At 38.5% G+C, this 22056-nt stretch overlaps 1 protein-coding gene and 5 non-coding genes across 12 annotated transcripts in view; 4 read left to right on the top strand and 2 right to left on the bottom strand.

Moving 5' to 3' along the window:
* Window positions 1-3266: 3266 nt before the first annotated feature.
* LOC134213183 (tubulin monoglutamylase TTLL4) overlaps window positions 3267-22056 on the top strand; it is a 115508-nt gene continuing 96718 nt past the window's right edge. The window contains exons 1-2 of one of the 7 annotated variants that reach the window (XM_062691878.1): window positions 3286-3442; window positions 3809-3922. Coding sequence is in view for 1 of the 7 variants with exons in the window: in XM_062691876.1 (XP_062547860.1) it covers window positions 3431-3442 (12 nt within the window). In the remaining 6 variants the exon portion in view is untranslated. The other 6 variants (XM_062691877.1, XM_062691880.1, XM_062691884.1 and 3 more) reach the window with 6 other exon arrangements.
* On the bottom strand, window positions 6335-6432 carry Trnay-gua (transfer RNA tyrosine (anticodon GUA)). The gene is made up of 2 exons: window positions 6396-6432; window positions 6335-6370 (listed from the first exon to the last, which is right to left on the bottom strand). It is a non-coding gene; the product is annotated as a tRNA-Tyr (tRNA).
* Window positions 9066-9160, top strand: Trnay-gua (transfer RNA tyrosine (anticodon GUA)). The gene is made up of 2 exons: window positions 9066-9102; window positions 9125-9160. It is a non-coding gene; the product is annotated as a tRNA-Tyr (tRNA).
* On the top strand, window positions 11613-11708 carry Trnay-gua (transfer RNA tyrosine (anticodon GUA)). Its single transcript has 2 exons — window positions 11613-11649; window positions 11673-11708. It is a non-coding gene; the product is annotated as a tRNA-Tyr (tRNA).
* Window positions 12602-12696, bottom strand: Trnay-gua (transfer RNA tyrosine (anticodon GUA)). The gene is made up of 2 exons: window positions 12660-12696; window positions 12602-12637 (listed from the first exon to the last, which is right to left on the bottom strand). It is a non-coding gene; the product is annotated as a tRNA-Tyr (tRNA).
* Window positions 13176-13270, top strand: Trnay-gua (transfer RNA tyrosine (anticodon GUA)). Its single transcript has 2 exons — window positions 13176-13212; window positions 13235-13270. It is a non-coding gene; the product is annotated as a tRNA-Tyr (tRNA).

Raw genomic sequence — 22056 nt, 5'->3', positions numbered from 1 at the left:
TGTTACAAAAAATGCAAAAACTCAAACTAAGTTTATTTTTTATTTTTTCCCCAAATAATAACAATACTTCTCAATATAAGATCCAGAACGAACATAACCACAATCTTCAATGTTTGGCTCCGGCACAATAGAGAATATTGGCTTCAGTTTGACAACCAAATCGATTCTATCCGCACCACCCAGATTGGTAGTGTTGGTTTGCGTGGGAGTTCTTTCAGATTCGTCAAATCGACGTTCGAATCTTTGTTTACGAAAGCAGATAAGTCGTTTTGAAAATTTTGTCTTGAAGTCAACCGACTTCTCTGAGGGTCGCGATCCACAGTTTGGGAACCTTTGCATTATATAGTATCCAAGATCAAAGTGCTTGTCACGACTAAAGAATATTTCAGTGGATTGCGTCTTGAATATTATGATCGTGAAATATATCAATCCCTATGACTCGACGTTCATGAAATCTTGCGGAAATCTTTACTACACTGAAAAACAAAATAACTCAAAAGTGGGTCATTTTAACCCAAAATCATAGTTCGGGCTATATAGATAGTGGAATATATATCAAGCATAATTTTTCATAACGACGAATGTAACGAAAGTAAACAAATCGGGGTTTTTAATACAACGTGACAATCACAAGTGGCTTTATATAATACGCATCGATTTTACTGATTTCAGATCTTAAAATTCTTTAATTCAATCTTTTTGCGAATCGACTTATGTAAAAATTTCTATTTTTGAAGTCTCACTGTTACATACGTCGCTTTAACATATGGGAACTAAGAGCGACCTGTGTAACAAAAAAATCAAAACAAAACAAAACTGCAGTTGCGTCAATCGTGCACTATGGAAAACCGACCAATGTACACCGACGTACGTGTAGCATACCGGTGTATGTATAATTTTATCGTTTTTCACAATGAATTTGAATGAACTGAGCTTTACTGTGAAGCACGCTTATTACGTGTCTTGTAATGATGCATGCCAGCGGAAAAAAGTATTGAAAAAAGATTTAGTTTTAAAACAGTTTTAGAAAAAGTTTTGCCAACTTTCAGCAAAGGATTTCTCGAATCCTCATATTTGTTACATACGTCGTTATGAAAAATTATGCTTGATATGTCGTCATCTTCTTCAGGGGGAGCTTGAACTAGGGTCTGAACATCCGGTTCCTTCAACAAGCCATAGTAAACATTCACTTTGTTGTCGAGTGGTTTGGCCGCGCCGATCATCGCACCGGAAGTGGCATCACTGAATCTTGTTACGAGCAACTCCCTCGTACAGATCGAAGAACAGATGTTTGTTTACGATGTTTGAAATAACAGACGATTCTCGTGTAGATGCGGGTTTTCTAAATTAATTTGTTCTGTTAAATAATATTCTAAATTAACTTGTTCTGAGGAACGCACGGGAACCGCGAGAAACAAACACTCGAAAACTATTTCCATTTTGTTTTTAGCGCTCAGATAGTCAGATGCCGGCCGACAAAGAAAAATGAAAAGAACTGTCAAAATTGAAAAAAAATGAGAATCAGCATAAAATCATAAAAATGGTTATGTTTTTTAACTGTAGCATAACTAACATACCCTAACCAGTGTCTAACATCTCACATATTGGTTGCTGGGTACACTCAGGAAAATCGACACATACTTTATGGCAAAAATCCATGTATTTTGAAATATGCATATCATGTGTCGGCACATACTTATTTGCATACACATTCACACATGAATACTATGGCCCACATGGAAAGTATGTGTGAACACACATGCAATGCATGTGGGCGCATTGAATATATGTGTCGAAAATATGAAATCCATTTCGCTACCCCCATTGCAAAAATCCATGTGTGAACTCATGAATATAATGCGGAGTTTTTTGTGAGTGTAGATGAGCGAAGATAAATCCTCTGTCTCCAAACGAACTGTCAAACGTGTCTCCAAACGAGCATGACGTCACGATTTCAATGGAAACGTTCAGGGCTGTGACGTCATAGGCGCGTGTGCACGGTCAAAAAATTCGACTCAGCCATGCTTTCGCTCATCTATAGATTCTACTATCTATAGTTCGGGCCAATAATCCAAACTTAAGTAAAATGACTTTTCTGGCTGTAGATAGTTTGCCATTAATCACATGTATACAATTTTCCCAAAGCTAAAGTTTAATTTATCCATAGTGGATCTTGATCAACTCAAAATTGAGAATATTGAATTCACTCAAATTTGGATTATTAGGCTGAGCACGGTGAGGTGCTTATGCATCTTACTTTAGTTTTGACCTGGGTGATGTGAATAGAATCGATTCGGTTGTCAAACTGAAGCCATTATTTTCTATTATGTCGGAGCCAAACATTGGTTAAGTGGTTATGTTCGTTTCTGATATAATATTTAGGCTGTGAACCATTCCAGCGATTCTTTTACCTTTTAGTTAAAATGTTACAGTTCGATGTTTATTTTCCCATCGTGTTTAAATTTTACCCGAAGCCGACCCATTTGAGTTTTATCAGATTGATAGTTATTTGGAACAATTATTGATAGTTATTTGGAACCAGCGACGTGAGAACGAGCGTGATAAGTTCTATAGTTTATCCTCGGTTTATCAAAGCAGTTTCGCTCTTTTACAATGTTGATGCCGATTTATTCACTACACGCTAACCTGAAATAACTCAGTCGCTGGGTCGTTTGTACCCGGATTTTTCTGATATTAGCAGTTGTCAAAATCTGGGTATGTCAACAAAATGGATCTGAGTCAGACGAACCCGAAATCTGGGTAACTGGAGACTTAAACATTTTCGGATGTATCAACATGGCGTCGACCGGTGTCGAAGTCGCATGCCAGGCATGATGGCATTTTTTCGTAGAATGCAGCAAGAAACAGGTAAGAAGTGTTGAAGTTATCATGGCGGAGCATTGTCGGCACAGCCGGCAAGTGATATGCGTTGGGAATTTTGTTTTATTTAATATTTTTTACACAATAATAATTTTCTGGAGCGAAAAGAGCTGGCTACCGGTTACCCAGATTTTTTCGCTTGTACGGTTACCCAGATTTGAGTCAAGGTACCCTTACCCATATTAGAGTAACCACGGTTTTGCCGAATCTGGGTCACTTTGACATAATTTTGGGTAGATCTAGGTTAGCGTGTAGGTTAGCGTGTAAAGGATTCTTACCGTGGAAATAACCACACTTTCAGTCGCAGGGACACCGATGGAAATCAAAACAAACTTAAGCACAGCTCTGTTGGACGAGCAGCCAACGAAACGTCAAAACGCGCAAATTTCGCTTTTTCAAAAGTTTCGTTCGTTCTCTGGCCATCTTTGAAAACCCGCGGCGATTTTAGCAGTGGAAGTTGTATTTTCCGGTCGGTGCGAGCATTTATTTCCCTTTTAGGTTTGCCAATTTTTGCGTCCGTTCTATCCGAACATAATAATTGCCAAATTGCATGGAACTAGTGGTGCGTAAGTAATGAATATTAAACTTGAAAAAGTCATCCGCTCAAAATTTGTTAGCTACACGAAAGGGTGCCGCTGGTGCTACCGCTAGAAGATTCTTCTGTTTGTGTGTTGCGTGAATCGCGAATGGGAAGAAATCCCACTGTCTCGTTCTTATTTCTTATTGGATTTCTCACTAGTGTTGGATGCGGGGGTGTGCGGTTTTCGCGGTTGGATCACGCGTAAGGATTTTGTAGTTAAACGCACTGTTGTGAGTGTGTGATTTATGTTCGCTGAGATCGCGCGCGCCATACCAGGCTTCAAACGTAAACAAAAAATTCTAAACTAAAGGAATGATAAACCTTTTTTTTCTGAAAATCTCTATCTAGTGCGTGATAAGTGTTTTTTTCTACCACATATACCCGGAAGCATTGTGAAGCCATCACTAGAATCGAGAATTACATTGGCCAACGGATAGTCTGACAGTTTTCAATTTACATAAGGTAAGATTCATAATAATTTGTTGCGAAGTTACAATAATAATACTTACTTCAATGACCTCACTGTTATTACGGTATACTTCGTAGATTAAAAACCATTCATACTCACGTTTTTCCTAAAATCTCTGCAGATTGCTATTATAAATCAAGGTGGGTTTTATCCTTGATTCCAATCTATAACGAATATGGCAAAAGTATGCCGGTTAGTATTCCTGGACATGCTTATCTTCCCTGACTTGAGAAGCGGACACTCAGAGACACCCTCAATAGCCGCAGGTGAGACAGGATTTGCCTGCAGCTGGCAATACACCCGATTCTGTTTTTACACGGATTTTTTTTACACGGCCGTGTAAAAAAAATCCCATACAAAATTTTTGCAAAGTTGTTCCATTTTGCATGATTCGTCGAGAAATCATAAAACTTTTTTTACACGGATTTTCGAATTTTGAACTGAAAACTTTTTTTACACGGAACGCATCCCCCGTGTAAAAAAAGAATCGGGTGTATAGTCATTATAGACCTACCGTAACACTACGCACGACTTGAGGTCTAGGTTGCGCTATACACTCGGCAAGTCGTTTTGTTCCTGTGCCGTCCACCTCACTCGCTGTGATCAACGCCTTGTTTCGGCCGGCTCCGAGGCAAACACCATAGCATGGTTACTGTGTATCCATCGTACCCTTCCAGCTCTAGGTACTTTTTGGATACTGTATTCGCTGTTGAGTCGAGCGAGTTTGTAACATTCATCCTTCGCCGCCACACGCCATTCTCTTGCAACTGCCAAAAATGGTCCTAAGTACCCTGCTTTCAAATACCTTGAGTTCTTGCAAGTCTTCCTCGAGGACCTAGAGGACCACCGGTGTTATGAGCATTTTGTACATGATACATTTGGTGCGGGTACGAATCTTTTTGACCGCAGTTTCTTCTGGAGACCATAGTAGGCCCGACTTCCAAAGATGATTTGTAATTCACAAGTATCCAAGGTAGACGAATTCATCGACCACCTCGAAAGTATTCCCGTCTATCGTAAAACTGATTCCCAGGCGGGCCCTGCGCTCTGTTCCGCTCACTAACATGTGGTTTGTCTTCGATGCATTCACCATTAGTTCAGCTTTTGTTGCCTCACGTTTCGGCCGACGATGTCCATGTCATCCGCAAAGCAAACATATTGACTGGATCTGTTGGAAATCGTACCCCGGCGCTACGAAAGTTCATCACCTTGTCTTAGTCCCCGGCGGAATTCGAACGAACTGGACTGTTCACCCGAAATCTTCACACAGTGCTGCACGCCATCCATCCGTTGCTTTGATCAGTCTGGTAAGCTGTTCTCGTCCATTATTTTCCAAAGCTCTACGCGTATGCAGCCTTGAAATTGATGAACACAAAATGAATGTGTTGGGACCTGGTATTCAGATTTTAATCTTAAGAAGTGTCTCTTCCCCGTGGAAAATTGATGTAGCTGAGGGTTTGAAAATCTACCGACAGGTACAAACAGCGCTGTCGAATTAGGATCAGGGAAACGGCAGCTCTTGACTCTCCAAGTGCTCACCTGATCAAAAAGGTAATTAGTTGTATAGGTAAATAAAGTAGTCAAATAAGGTTAGATTAGGTACCTAGCATAGTATAAATAGTGTAAGCTGCGATTGTTTTCCTCAAGTCGAGTCAAGTACGAGACACTGAAGACGGCCTCATAGTTGAGGTCGAAATACGTATCTGTAAAGATAACAAAACGTAGTGGAATTAAACGGAAAGTACTAAACTCGTCTCAGACAGTTTAAGACATTCCACTAAAAGAACTTAAATATTTTTTCTGTTTATCGCTAAATGGTCGTTGGTATAAGAAAAAAGCAAAAGAATGACAAGTTTTACCTTTAATATATGAATAACAGAATAGCAAAATCTGATGTTAGTTTGTTTGATATAGTTGCTAAAATAACTCAAATGATAGCAGAAATTGTTTGAGCGAATAGCTAAAAAATAACTCATTTTGCCATAAAAATTGTAAAAATTTACATTTACTGGCTTTGTTGTATTCTAACTTTCATGAAGAACGAAAAAGAAAGAGATTATTTCGAGCAGTTCCCTATTCTTGGAATATTTGCTTCCAGCAATCTTCTTGCACGTCTGAACGACTTGTAATACGTAGAGATCTATGCCTTAGGGATGCCCGTGTTTAAACTGTGGAGTGCGTAGCTTCGGAGGATAGAAGTAATGATTGGGATATTGGCCGAAACTGCGTTTTTTTGTGACTGCTGTAAGAACCGAAATTGGCGTTGGAATAGATAATAGAATAGAATAGAATGAATTTACTACGACAATGATGGCACTTCTCTAATGGCAGAAAAAGGTATTCGGAGATTAATTGCTCCTCCAGTTTATAAAAATTATATTTCACATGCCTACCAAAAAATGAATTCCTTCGAGCCGGATTTGAACCAGCGACCTATGGATAACTATTGACAGTTTGTATGGTCTTCTACAGTCCACCGCTCTACCAACTGAGCTATCGAAGGTATGTACAAAAAGTGAAAAGTAAATCAAACTGATTCAATATACCGTTCGCCAATTATTCAATTGCCTTTCTCATATACACTCCCGGCCAAAAGTTTGAGTTCACCCTCGAAAAATATAGGCAAAAGTTTTTGGTCGTATTTTCGTTTAGTCGATTCTGATTATTTTGTTTCCTATTCGGGATGTTGAAATATCAAAATTTTCAATTTTTGTGTCGTTGAACAGGTAGAAAGCGAGGTTACGAGACGGCGAAAATACGACCAACAACTTTTGCCTATATTTTTCGAGGGTGAACCCAAACTTTTGGCCGGGAGAGTATGAGGGGCACCGAATTTTTTAAATCTACTTTCATCTATGTACAAGAATTATACTTGGATCAGGGTTCAAACCAGATAACCAATTTTAAACCAATAAACTTGAAAGTAGCAACACGAGACACAACATTATCATTCAGTTATGTTTATGTACACTGTGCGAAATAAAAATAGCATCACCTTGTTTTTTACTAATATTTTCTGAAATTATGAACAAATGATGGTAATTTTAGTTCAGAATGTATGTACATCTTGTTTCACAGCTTTTCAGTGCATTACATTGGTATTAATGCGGACAATTTACATTTAAGCTGAAAAATTTATGAAAAAAGGTGCGAAATAAAAATAACACTACTTTGGAAAAAATATATACTATGATTATATATATTTAAAAATATAGATTTAGACTGATATTTATTTCAAGTTTGAGTCAATAACCAACAACTAACATGGAAAGAGAAGTAGTATGTAAAAACAGAGCTTTGTTTTCAGTAATTTAATAGTAGTGGGTCGATTTCATTACATCAGGTAAAAATGAAATCCTACACGGCTACAATGATGCATGTCTCTTTTTCAGTAAAATCGGTCCCAAAGGCTTCCGTCACATACCGTAGTAAAATGATTTTGAGAAAATGCCAGTAATAGCTATCCCAAAGACAACCGAGGAAGAATAAGCCAGCTTACGGTGAACTAAAGTGAACTTAAAGTTTATATCATACCAAAGTCATGCAGAACTGAAATATTAAATGTCAACGAGATATGTAAGCCTAATTCTGCCCAGTAACGAGGAATTGGAGTGGCGCAGAAGGCTCGGCAAACCCCATTTTATATGGCGTCAAAAACACAATAGCCTCAATTTTGATGAGATGTACATAAACTGTACAAATAAATTGACGAATGTACTTCCTTCGGTTGAAAAGTTCAACCTCAGTGCTGTACATTGTACAATACTATTTTGGCGATCTGCATCAAGAACTGGGTTCAAATTAACTAAACGAAACCATGGTGATGAAATAATGATGATTAATTTTGAGAAATTTTTTATCGGTTTTGTTGTTGACGAGGATTAAGTCGGAGGATCAAAACGAAATGCTAGAGATAAACCTAATCAAACACGGTGAGTCATTCATGGGCCAATAACCTACTTTTCAGCTTGAAAATGCAGCTACTCGCAAATCTGAATTGAATAAATCGAGGCTTTTAGTCAAAAATATGGAGAGTTTTGAGTTCTCCGGGCCCTGAATCCTTAGAAAACCTTTGGTTTATACTTGCCCGTTACTTTAATTTAAAAAAAAAACAACCACACACACACAGGTCCACACGGATTGACAGACATTTGATCAGTTCGACAAGCTGAGTCGATTGGTATATAACATCATGGGTCTCCGAGACCTCTATAAAAAGTTTTTTTTTGTCTGGCTCACCTCTTATATAAAAAGTTCGATTTTGGAGTGAAATCATAGCCTTTCGGTACAACTTTGTTGTGCGAGAAAGGCAAAACGTTAGATGATTCGTGAATGTTGGAAACATTTCGAGCCGAACACTATTGGCAGTGGCGTCGCGTAACCTCACTTTTTACCTGTGCACTGACCCAAAAAGTGAATCTTTTGATATTTTGACAACATAAATGGAAAATAAAATTATCATAGTCGTTTATACTAATCAAAATCTAGTTATTCTAGGCATTTCCGCACACCGATTCCTTAAGTTTAAACTCAGTGCACAGGTAGATTGAGGTGAGGGAAACGCCACTGAGTCTGAGAGTCTCTTGGCAAAATGATTCTGTCCAAAGAATAACGATTTTTTTAATTAATTCCGGATAATAAATCGTACTGTCACCATAAAGTACTTTATCATGTATTTTAAGATGGTTTTAACTAAAACATTACATACCAAACATTGATGAAAAACTGAAGTGGTGCTATTTTTATTTCGCACCTTTTTTCATGAATTTTCCAGCTTAAATGTGGTCCATATTAATATCAATGTAATGCATTGAAAAGTTGCAAAACAAAATGTGCTGTCACTCTGAACTGAAATTACCGTCATCTGTCATATCATATATATGTATATATAAATATATTAGTAAAAAACAATGGTGTTGCAATTCTTATTTTGCTCAGTGTTTTCCTAAATTCGAACCAAGCTCACGAATCATATACTTTCATGCTGTGTCACAAACTACCTGTCTAGTAACCTTTCACCATTCTTTCCATGAACTCCAACCAGCGTCAGTAGAGGTCTTAATTCCAACATCAGTAGGGATAGCCGCATTATTAAAAAATGAATCAGTTTGAGATACTTTTAACTTTCCGTACAAACCTTCGATAGCTCAGTTGGTAGAGCGGTGGACTGTAGATCGAGAACGTATTCAATAGTTATCCATAGGTCGCTGGTTCAAATCCGGCTCGAAGGAACTTATTTTTTATGACAAGTTAAACAAATGTGGCTGTAATCAATGATGTGGAATTGAAACAGTTCACCCGAGATTGAAGCCACAGCAAAATAAAAACCCTAATAAATCCACCTATCGGTAATGGTCCCTTTCCTGTGCATTATAAAAATAGTATTTTATCCATAACTTTCGAGGCCATCTAGCCAATTTTCAATAGGAAACAAGAGCGGCTAAGTACAAAAATGTAATCGTCCCTCTCTGTATCCAGTTGGACCACGTCCTGTAGATAGGCAGCATCAAGCCCGAAACCGGTCGACAAAAAATGTTTTTATAATCCTTTTTTCGTTTGTAAGAACCATAAGTGTTGTGTCCAGTCTCATGTCACGTTTTGCCTTTCTCGTACAACAAAGTTGTACCAGAAGGCTATAATTTCACTCCAAAAGCCATATTTTGATAGAAGGCTCGGAGACCCATAGTGTTATATACCAATCGACTCAGCTCGAAAAACTGAGCACATGTCTGACTGTGTGTGTGTGTGTGTGTGTGTGTAGCCCCGGGAATTTTTTATTGTTAAACACGTTTCATATAGAAGGACTTGACCGATTCGAGTGCAACTAGTTTCATTCGACGGAGAAACTTTCCTAGTTGGACACTATTGTTTTTGTTTGCTAATAACTCATTCGGTTTGAATAATATTTCTATTACTCTATTAACAAATACGCTGTTTACATGCACACTTTAAGTCATTAATCAATTTAGCCATGACGCAATCCATTACTCTCATAATAATTGCTTAAAAATTACTCAATTATTGAGTAATTTATAAGCAGCGTGATAGAGTTGCATCAAATATTTTAACCGCCAAGATGTAGGCAATTAGCACAGGATTTACAACATTAATTCGAATCCAACATATCGAATCGAGAAAGGCATAATCACCACTTGGGGATAAATTTGGGTTTTTTGTATGTGATATTGTTCATATGTTAGCATAATCTCTTAAAGATGAGTGAAACAATGGGACAGGATTCTCCGTTCAATGTAACTTTTTGCGAGAAAATCGGTTTAGGCGAAGTGCCTGAAAAGTGGGCGAGACTTTTTGCGCGCACACACACACATCACCTTCATTTGTCAAACTGAGTCGATTGGTATAAAACTCTACGGGCCACCTATAAAAGGTTTGTGTTTGGAGCGAACATATAGCCTTTACGTATACTTAGTATACGAGAAAGGCAAAAAAATTCTCTCTTATCATCTCTGTAAACACTCACGATGTGAAGCATTACCATGAAAGGCTTTTTTCGCAAGCTGAAACAAAAATGAACTGGTTCTGAAGGCTATACCTATAATACCTACACGATAAATTCCGTAAAAACTCCATTTGCAGGGCCCCAAATCTGTTGATGTACTTCAACTTGTTTTGCCCAGCAGTGTGAAAAAACTATTGTCCCCAGCGGAAAATGCGCGAGAACGAAGCGTTTTGTCATAATTTTTTGGTAGGGCCTGCCTATCCGATTCTATTTTTTTCACACTTGTATACTAGTCAGGGTTTAAACTAGAGAACCTAAGAAATCTACCGCTCTATCTACTGCCTCATCAAATGTTCCAGGGTTTTGACTTAGTGTTTGCAAACAAATTTTATAGACTTGGCAGTAGTAGCACGCGTCACATCATTATCATTCAGTTATGCATTCTCATACTCAAATCAAGCTCACGAATCATATATCTATTTTCGAGCTGCATCACCAACGCACGAACGTTGCTCCAAGTTTTAATTCCAACGTCAGTAGGGGTAGCCGCAATTTGAAAAATGATGATCGGCGATCTGAAATAGTTTAAGTTACTTTTAACTCTCTGTACAGACCTTCGATAGCTCAGTTGGTAGAGGAGGAGGTCGTGGGTTCAATCCCAGGTCCGTTCCATTCTCCTACTTTGTATCTTTCTCTTTATTTCTCATGTTCTAGCAATCGCTAGAACTGGAAATGGACTTCCATACCGTTTCCATTACTATTCCTATATCTTCAACTTGAGTATTCTAACAGTAATCTGCTAGAATTGGAAATGAACTTATAGAGCTCGTATCCTACATCCAATTAGAAATTCCATCAGTTACCTCCTCCTATCTATCCCATTGGCAGCTCGTTAACCAAGACGGACCTCTGTCTCTCCAACCTAACCCAGAAATTCCAACAAATTCCGCATGAACTCTTGGCAAGTGCAGAGGTATATTCGGCTTGCAGTGGGCGAGTGATTGCATCATCATTTCCTCCCCCTTCCCTACATTGACTTGCATTCTGACGTGGCAGGCGCCAGTATGACCTAACAAATGAGATCACCAGTACTTGTACATTGAAGATGTGTGCTAGTCCTAAGCAAATATCTGATGGTTCCCTGTGCAAGAACAGCTGATCTGGTCATAATGGAGTAGCAACTACGAGCAGTCAATCAAGCTCAAGCTCAAGCTCTGTACAGACCTTCGATAGCTCAGTTGGTAGAGCGGTGGACTGTAGATCGAAAAAAGGTTTCAATAGTTATCCATAGGTCGCTGGTTCAAATCCGGCTCGAAGGAACTTATTTTTATGAAATGTTAAACAGATGTGGCCTAAACCAGTGATGTGGAATTGAAATAGTTTAAAGATGTTTAAAATCCATTGAAAGTTTCTTAAATTTGACTGCCTGGCAGATAGCTGCCCACAGTAATTATTAAGTTTTTAGAAATCGGTTTAAAATAGTTCCCGTGCATCAAAATTATATAGTTGTTATAATGGATTTAGGATATGTAATAATCCCAATACCTACCACTAAAACATACAATTGCAACACTGCACTGCAACAACATTTTACTTCTTGATAATTCCGTTTAAAAGAAAAAGCTCCTATTGCAGGGGCACCGAGTCTGATGATCCTTCAACTTGTTTTACACAAGAAAACAAAAAAAAATTCTTCAACGGGAAATGAGCGAAAACGAAACGTTTTGTCATAACTTCTCGGTGAGGGCTGCCTATCCGATTCTTTAATGTTTCGAAGAGGTTTTCGCCTCTTTTTTATTGTTGCTCGTAATTTATTGACAGCGATTTCTGCAAATCGTGAGTGCCACTCATCCAAAACAATGCTGCATTAACTGTAAACTATGCTCACGTAATTATCCAACGTCTGAGCAGAACATGCAATATTTCGTTTACGATTTCATACCGCATCGCATTTGGTTGGAGGAGAAACATTTTACGTTTCTTTATACCGTATTATAGTTATAAAAGCGATTTTTATTGAGGGCCCAATTTTTTTACAGGCTGAAACATAAAATATATATTGGAATGCAGACAGCTACTATGGGTAGATTAGTATCAACATCTACCTAAGCGATTTCATAGCCGCAACGGCGCCAACTAGTTCGCCGCGATTCTATCGTTGGGTTGCTGCAGACGGCATAGATGGCATTCACATTCTTATCAAAAAATAAGTTCCTTCGAGCCGGATTTGAACCAGCGACCTATGGATAACTATTGAATCCTTTCTCGATCTACAGTCCACCGCTCTACCAACTGAGCTATCGAAGGTCTGTATAGAAATTAAAAATGGATTGAAACTTATTCAAATAGCCGATCGCCGATTATTTCATTGCATTTCTTATGAATGAGATTAAAATTTCGAAATTCAATTTTAAGTACAAAGCAATATTAAAGCAATAGCAATATTAAATTAGAGAACCTAAGAAATTTACCGCTCCATCTACTACGTTATCAAATGTTCCGGGGTATTGACTTAATGTTTACAAACAAATTGAAACAAATAAACTTGAAAGTAGCAGCACGCTTTACATTATTATCATTCAGTTACGTATACTCATGCTCAAAGTCATATACATTCGTACTGCATCACATATTACCTGTCCAATCACCTTTCACCATCATTGCTATGCGCTGAACGAACTTGTGGCTCGAAGCCTCAATTCCAGCATCAGTAGAAGTAGCAGCAACTTCAAATAGATGATCGACGATCCGAGTCAGTTCATGTTGATTTAACCTTTCCGTGCAGACCTTCGATAGCTCAGTTGGTAGAGCGGTGGACTGTAGATCGAAAAAGGTGTCAATAGTTATCCATAGGTCGCTGGTTCAAATCCGGCTCGAAGGAATTTATTTTTTATTAGTCATACATATGTGACTTGAACCAGATATGGAATTGAAACAGTGCCACTCAGTCAAAACAAAGTTGCATTAACTGCAAACTATGCTCACGTATTATCTAACGTCTGAGCAGAACCGAAAATAATTGCTCTCACACTTGACGCCGGAATCAAACCAGTCCGTTGATCTTCGATAAGTTTCGACGGCGACAAACGGCTCGCCGTTCCACGGCCGATAGTGGTGCGACACCGACCCGACGAAAGTAGATCGCGCAATTTGGCTCACGTTTGTGATCTTCATCGGTCAATCACAGTCGCTGGTTGGTTTGGTTAGCTGACCGAGTCAGTTAAGCATTGCCGTCGCGTAGCGTGTGTGTGTGTGTATATAAACAAAATGCAGGTCGATCCTTCGTGTAGCGAGTGCCCAGCCCATGCACACCGCCAAAGACGACTGCACGGCGGTTGCCGGGTGATTTGTGTCGTCACAGTCGCAGTCAGAGTGCAGTTGTCGGATGTCAATAAATTAAATCGCTCATCGAGAGCACATTTGATTGAATCGTGATGAAATGCTTTGCAAAACAAACGGAACGCATGAAAACTGACCAATGGGGCGAATGTGAACAACTGCTAGTGGGCACATTTCCGGACACGCTGTCGACTGGCAGAAGTCAAGGTTAGTTTCAATGTCAGGTCAGTCGTTGAATTTGATTGCCAACAGGGAACATTTAATTATGTATTGGAAATTGGCATCGAGGAGGATTTCGTTAGGCTCAAGTTGTGCGATCTATGAATAATTGATCGTGGCAATTCTATTGAACAAAACGCATCTGAAACTTCGTATTAGAGGCAACATAAACAAAACAATATGCTTAGATTTATGGAATTTATTTATTATCAGGCTAGATCAGGAGTCGCGTGTGCCGTATATAAATGTCGCATTCATTCTGCTCTGTCCCGTGGGGTCTGCTAGGATGTAGTGGGGTTTGACAATGGGCTCTGTTAAACTTCTATGAAAAGCTGCATGCTGCTGCACTAGCCTAGCCCGGATGTTAGGTGGGACTTTAAACAAATTTGACCCGACTGATCAAGCGTCTTTTCCCCAAGGAGGTGCGACTCCAACAGTGTCTGTTCTGGCATCCAGCGGCTGAGTATGAAATACTATTCCCCGGAAGCTATATCTAAGACGGCAGCCAACAACCTACTGTTCCTGAAACATTAATTTGTTCGAGAATCTGATAATGAAAGAATACGGACTGATTTCACAGCAATGACTCTTAGCGCGAAACAACAGACACGAATAGGAACTCGGAAACCTAAGCCCAGCAGGGTAAATTGACGAAACTTGCCAATGAAGCATGAAGCCGCATGAAGCTTGAAATTCTGGGACTGAGTGAAGTCCGTTGAACAAGTTTTGAAGAACACAGAATACCGTCGGAACAAATTCTTTTATACTCTGGTTCACTAGGTGAACGCGCTCCTTGGCCTTGTGGAGTTAGTTTTCTGCTAAGCGCCCAGGTACACTCTGCATTTATGAAGTGAGAACCTATAAATGAAAGGATAATCGTTTCCAGATTTAGAGGGTCCGAAACCTTACTATAATTATAGTCCAATGATATGGAAATGCTAATATCATCTTCCAAACTTGGACGTACATGTTCATGATAGCATTAGAGGCGAAAGTATAGAATTGATAGTTCCGTTAGGATACGGCAGGCATGAAGAATGTTTTTTATAGAAGTCGATTTGAAAGCGAGCGGAGGGCAATATTTGTGATGGCACATATCACACGACCTTCCTTCTGCCAAGCTCCCGTATGAAGGGGGAGGGAAGAATATCAGTGTGGAAGCTGATATATCTCCACTGGCTAGCCAGCAGAGACAGTGGCGTAGCCAGAAAATTAGGTAGAGGGCAATGAGCTAGACTTTACTAACGTGGCGCAGATCAGCGCAGCGTGCCACTAGTTGTCTTTTTCTCTCTCTCGTTGTGCTTATGCAACGCAAATAGTGACGTCACTATTTGCGTTGCATAAGATCAGCGGGAGAGTAAAAGAGAGAACTAGTGGCACGCAGCGCTGATCTGCGCCACCTTAGTAAAGTGTAGCTCCTTGGGTAGAGGGGGCTCAAAATTGAGTTTGATGGAGCAATTTCAATGTTTCATCTATGTGATACAGGTTATACATTTTATTCAACTTTGATTCTGACGGATTTTGCGTCCCGCAATGCTCAAACATAATGATGCAGATTCTTTTAGTTTTTTAGCTTCTAACTGTCAAATCGCATGTATTTTTCCTTCATTGGCATTTAGATCCCCTATCCTCGCCAGCAAAAGATGTTCCAGACAGCGACGACAGCGACAATGTTTATCTTGTAACTAAAATATCTCTTGGGAGAACACATAGCATAAATTCTTTTGATTTCATCGGCCTTATTTTATCAATACTCTGCAGAAAATGTTCGAAAAATGAAAATATAGGCTAAATCAAATCAAGCGTACACCGATATTTCAATGCAAACTAACTGAACCATTGCAAAAACCACAACAACATCGGAAGAAGCACATTTGCTATGCACAACATACGATACTCAGTATCATGCGAGTTCCTGAAGGGCAAATTCACACGATCAAATAGATCAATACTGTTACGCCCTTATGATTATCAACACGAGATTTTATAATTTTTAAATTAGTGCTTTTAATTCTTGTTTGTTACTTTCAGATACGTGTTTTAACCTTGAAAGTATCCACCACCTCGTAATACTTTTACATATACGTATGGAATTAAATGGAATTGTGCTAAACTCATCTTATAGCAGTGAAAACATTCCACTAAAAAAGAACTAAATAATTTTCTTGGAAGTATGCTGGTTTCTAGTGCCTCGTTCTTGTCCCGACAGCACAAATGCTAGACCAGTGGAGATGCATGCATTTGCTCACTGAAAGTCGGTCAATCGCCTACCCCTTCCTGAAATTCTCATAGAGTTTCCGGATTGTTATTGGACATCCTTACTAGATAGTCTCTTGAATTTTGAATAAAAAAGGCTATGTGTTACGACGGGAATTCATCCCGCCGCGTTCGTTTTCGGACGTTGGACAGAAACGTGTTTTCCAGTGTTGCGTTCCGCAAGACACTCGAAACTGTAAACATTTATTAACAATAATTAATTACAAATATAACAACGGACAAGCACTTACACTTTTGGTTTCGTCCAGACGTCAGTACAGTACGGATAATTAATACAAATTTCTTCATACAAAAACAATCAAATCTACAGTGAGGTCTGAACATATTGGTACGAGCGAACATTCCCCCGCCCGTAAACCAAGTTGAACTTCCATAACAGTTAATTGGTTTACTCCACATACATTCAACACTCTATATACATTCACTAATATGCATTCAGTTTCGCACTAATATGCACTGAAAATATCGAACTTAAAAATATCACAACCAAAGCACAAACAACTTGCAGATGACTCCGCCATCCCACAAGTAATCACGATTAGAGTTCACCAACACAGATCGATTACTCCTTTTCCTCGAAACCGATTTAGCGCTCTCCGAGAGTTCTCCGAACTGTTGATCTCAACCACTAAACTGCGGCCAGGCTAATCAGATGTAATATTTCTGTATCATTTGGTCCACTCGATTGGTCTGGTTGCGATTAATCATTCGGAATATTCACCAGCTGGCAGCTCGACTCCGCCGACGCCATCTTCCAGCAATAATTGTTCCGGCTGTTGTCCTCGACGACAAAAGTTTTCGAGAATGTTACGACGGAAATTCATCCCGCCGCGTTCGTTTTCGGACGTTGGACAGAAACGTGTTTTCCAGTGTTGCGTTCCGCCAGACACTCGAAACTGTAAACATTTATTAACAATAATTAATTACAAAGATAACAACGGACAAGCACTTAGGGCATCTTTAGTAATGTTACAGTTATAGTTTTATTTATTTCCCGAGTTTTACATTTTATAACTGTCAAATATATAGAACAAGAAATGCATCTTCAGGAGCAGTTATGAGCTGCACATGTTTTATACTGGAAAACGAAAAAATAATCATCCGAGGCCAATGCAAATGTCAAACTGTTATGATGTCGATGAAATAGTATTTTTTGTAGCTGATGACGTCATCTTCTATTGTTTTGAACGAAATAAAACTCGAGTAAATTCTGTTGCAAATTCGTACAAAAATACAACTGAGCAGTATTCCAGTTATAAATTTCCCGACGAAACTGTTCGAATTTTTAAAACTATAACGTCTGTTGAAGTTGGCATTTTTACAGTTTCAATTTCATTTCCTAACTCCCATACGATTTATAACTCTACTAAAGATGCCCTTACACTTTTGGTTTCGTCCAGACGTCAGTACAGTACGGATAATTAATACAAATTTCTTCATACAAAAACAATCAAATCTACAGTGAGGTCTGAACATATTGGTACGAGCGAACATTCCCCCGCCCTGGAGGCTCCGGCGAGACAACAACACAACAAAGTGGAGCGCGTTCGCTGCTCCTATCGAATGCGTTCGCCTAGGTAGCCCTTTGCGGCCGGCGGCAACATCTATGTATCAGCTATAAGTTCTGTTTAGCGGCCCCACCGATTTTTTTTTAATGTAATAGCCTTACCTTACGTAGCATTCGACTGAAACCCGGTGAGACATCGCAGCAGAGGCAGACCCAGAGTCTCATGGCGGCGCTGTCTCAATAAAGAAATAAAAAAATCGACCGAAATCTAACCAGGCAACAGGTTAGAGCGAAATCTGGACATTGCTTAGGATGGAAATCATTCAAGTCGGCCCTTTGCACCACTAGCGGTGTACAGAAGGCATAAGTAAGGGTCTGTCTCATTTGGAGAATTAAACCTTAAAGTGACAGTTTGAAAATTAGCAATTAACCCAATCATAAGAATGGCTGCAATTCCAATAAGACATCGATGCAAAATGATTCGATATCTGTCAAAAGTAATCTTGCTCTGCGAGCAGGGTTATTCGATAATTATTAAAATGTCACTTTTAAGTTTAATATCAGTTTAATTCTTCAAATGAGACAGACCCTAACTAAGTAAGTTTATTCTGCTCAGTTAAGAGGACGTCGCTACACTACATCGTCTACGAAGTGTCAGTAAATCATCTTGCACTTATTTGATTAACCTTGCTCACCTTATTGTACCTGTCGGATCACTATCGAAAATCATTTCCAATGGGTTATGGTCCGACATTCTGGATATATTGGCCCGGCCAATCACAGTCGTCGGATTATCGCGACATGGATGGGTCATTCGCCTTCACCATCTTTGATCAGCACCATACCATCATTGGCGTGAATGAAGGTTGGCCCTTCCAAATTTTAAAGACATTTCTAAAATAGTTTATTTTAATTATTCATATTTGAAATTTCATCAGAATTTTTTATAACTTTGAATCATAATATGACTTCTGTGACCATTTATTCGGCAAAGTAAATCGAATTGTCTTTACAAAATGTGAAGTCCAAGTATAACAATGATTATTCAGAATTTTATAATCTCCCGCTTCATCTGTATACAGCATTTTCTTTGAAAGAAATAATTACAATGATGACTGAATAAAAATATCGGTCAAACATACCATTACGAAATAAATGATAATAGTGAGCGTTAGGTAGTTGTTTTCATACATTCCTGGCCCCAGACCCCGTTTTAACGATACCTCCTTTCATCAATTCCTATCGAAGATTGTATGATGAAACGTAATTATAAGTCCAGAGAGCTAGTTTTTTTATACCAATGCAAATATATTTGGGTAAACTTTCAGTTAAGGTCAGAACACGTACATCCATACATATTTGAATAAAGTAGTGGAATAGGCAGGAAAAGCACGAACTTTTTTGTGGACTTGCTCAATAATGCCAAGTTTCATTTATTTAAAAAAATAGCATCCTTATCATCTTATATCGACGCTCAAATAATAACTATTTTTGTCTAGTTGTGCTATCGGCTATAGTTTGAAAATGTTTGTAAAAATGACGTTCGAATGAACTTATCCTTTGGCCGAGAAAGTCATCTGGCCGAAAATGCTGTTTGACAGAAGGGGTATTTAGCCAAAAATGTCGGTTGGAAGAAACAGTCGTTTAGCCGAAAATGTCATCATTTCTGCGGGAAAATGTCATCTGAGGCCATTTAGCGCCACGCCAGAAATCTTTTTAACCGACGGTACGCGGTGGTTATCAGCATGAATTGAGGTGGCAATATTTCTTTGATTCTTTTTTCGAGAGATCTCAAAATTTTTCGGACCTCTTCGGGAAAATCTCTAGAAGTTCTTTGGTAACATCTTCGGGATGTCTTTAGCAAATGCTCCGGAATTTCCTCGGAAAAATCTTTGGAAATTCCTCGGGAAATTTTTCCTAAGTTCCTCGGCAAAATCTGCTGATCATCCTCTGGATTTCGTCGGCACATTCTACAGGATCTCCTCGGGAAGTCCTTCAAAATTTCCTGGCCGACTTATTTAAAATTTCTTCGGCAAATTCTTCCGAACTTCCTCATCAAATCGTAAGATTTCTCGATAAATTCTTCGCAATTGCTTTGGATTTTTTTCGGAAGTTCATCGGAAAATTCTCCTAAATTCACTTGGAAAATTCTTCAAAATCTCCTCGAGATTTTTTTTTATTTTCTTAAAAATCGTTCATGAATACAAAAAGCAAATCAAAAAGATGCGTAGATGAAGGAAAATTATTTTAAAAAATCAGAGAACACGTTTCTACTTTTATCAAACCCAGTTCTTGGAGATTTCCCAGGAATATTTTGAAATTCGATTTTTGACAGCACTCCAAAAATCCGATTGTGCATCAATAACAACATCAATTTACATACTGTCGCACATCAGTAATGTTAAATTTTATGTTTCTCAGAGAGTCGTTGCGAAACAACGTACATATTTATTCGTTTTTGGCTGTGATACATTGGAAATAAGAAAAGGGAATCAAGTCTAAAGCCCCCCCCCCCTCCTCAATGGGCACTATCAGACTAGAAATGTTTCTGTAATGACTGTCTCATAAAGCCATGGAGTTAAATTACCATTATTTCGATTTATTCCGATCTGTTATGATTTCATCATAATTCCGAAACCGTTTTCATGGAAATAGCCATATCCCTGCGTATTCTTGACGGATTCTCGATCTGCAGCCGGCATTAGTCGGCAAATAAGTTCTAGTTTCTGGGGAAAACTTCAAGCATGGGAAAGCTCAGGGATTTCAGAAATCGCTCTCAATAGATAACAAACAAGGATTAAAGAGAGGCAAAAACCTCTTTGAATCATAACAAGCCATGAAAACAAAACTATCGCACTTGTATACAAGTTGAAAAAAAAAAACTGATTCGGATAGGCGGCCCCCACCGAAGGGGTTTAATAAAACGCTTTTTTTGCCCGCCTATTTTATGTTGGGGACCATATTTTTTTCGCACAGCTGTGGAAAATAAGTTGAAATGCATCATCAGAACTGATGCCCCCCGCAATTGGGGCTTATTAAAAGAAATTTATCATAGGCCGTAACCCCCCGAATCAGTTCATTCTCGTAACAGCTACCGAAGAACGTCTCTCACGGTATGCTACCTATTGAGAGTGTATACAGACATGATAAGTGAGAGATTTTCTCATTCTCCTTTGGATTCAAACCCTGGGAAAGCTTCAAGACATGTCACAAACGATGACAAGCAGAAGAAAAAAAAGGCAATTTTAACATCCCCTTTAAAAACTCTGATCTATCATCATCTGCTCTTGCAGAAATGTAATATTGAGTTTGAAGACAGAATACTAGAAAAGTTCCTGCGTCCGATGGTCTCATTTTTATCAAAATCCGATTATTCTAATCAAAGTTATGGCAAAAAATGATAAAAATAAGAAAAATCATGTCAAATAGGACTTGACATCAAACTGAATCAAAACGAGCATTGGATGAAATAGGACATTATTGGATCGAAACATTGCTCAGATTTCTCGTATCTATCCAGTGTAAAAAAATATTCAGGTTGGCCCACAACCGGAGCCGTTTCCTTGCTTACTAAATTCCTTGAAAAGTTCCTTTTTGAATATGCTTTCGCATTTTTTTTTTTACAAGAGAGAAAGCATTTAAGAACAGCCTAGCACACGTACTTAGTAGTTGCCAAGCTACCGCACATGTAAAAAATTTAATTCGAAAAAATGTATTGAAGCCAAGCACTATTTTTAGGTGAGAATCGAACTTCAGTGTACTAGACGCTCTCTAGAATGTTAATTAATATGTATATAGATAATATTTATTTACATTACTGACTTGAAGTTCTAGCCAGAGGAATTCAGCTTCAATACGATAATTTTCCAATAATTTTATTATTACTGATTATTCGCAAAAATTTTCCCTTTATTATTTACAACTCAGCAAAATTATTTCGAATTCTAGTTACTATTCATTTGGTATCAGCATTATTTATCAAAAAGGATACTAAATGATTTCACCTACAAATAATGACAATAAACACCATTTAAAAATACTAACACAGAAACGAACCGTTCATTCACACATTCTCCATCACAGCATATATCAACACAGATAATCAGACATAATACTCAACTTTGTCGTATGTACTCTGGCTCACCGTATAATTTAAATATTAATTATTTAGACAGTCGATCATGTGTGATTCGTATCAATCGAGTTTGGCTTCTGCTAACTATTGCCATCTAATTCGTAACCTTTCATTTTGCTCACTAGTTTTAACGTCTAGTTTATAATTTTCAATAGGTTGCAGCAAAACACTACATAGACGACGTGTGTGA

This window comes from Armigeres subalbatus, chromosome 2 (genome assembly GCF_024139115.2).
Source record: "Armigeres subalbatus isolate Guangzhou_Male chromosome 2, GZ_Asu_2, whole genome shotgun sequence".
NCBI classification, from domain to species: domain Eukaryota; kingdom Metazoa; phylum Arthropoda; class Insecta; order Diptera; family Culicidae; genus Armigeres; species Armigeres subalbatus.
This window is presented reverse-complemented; position numbering and strand designations above follow the sequence as displayed.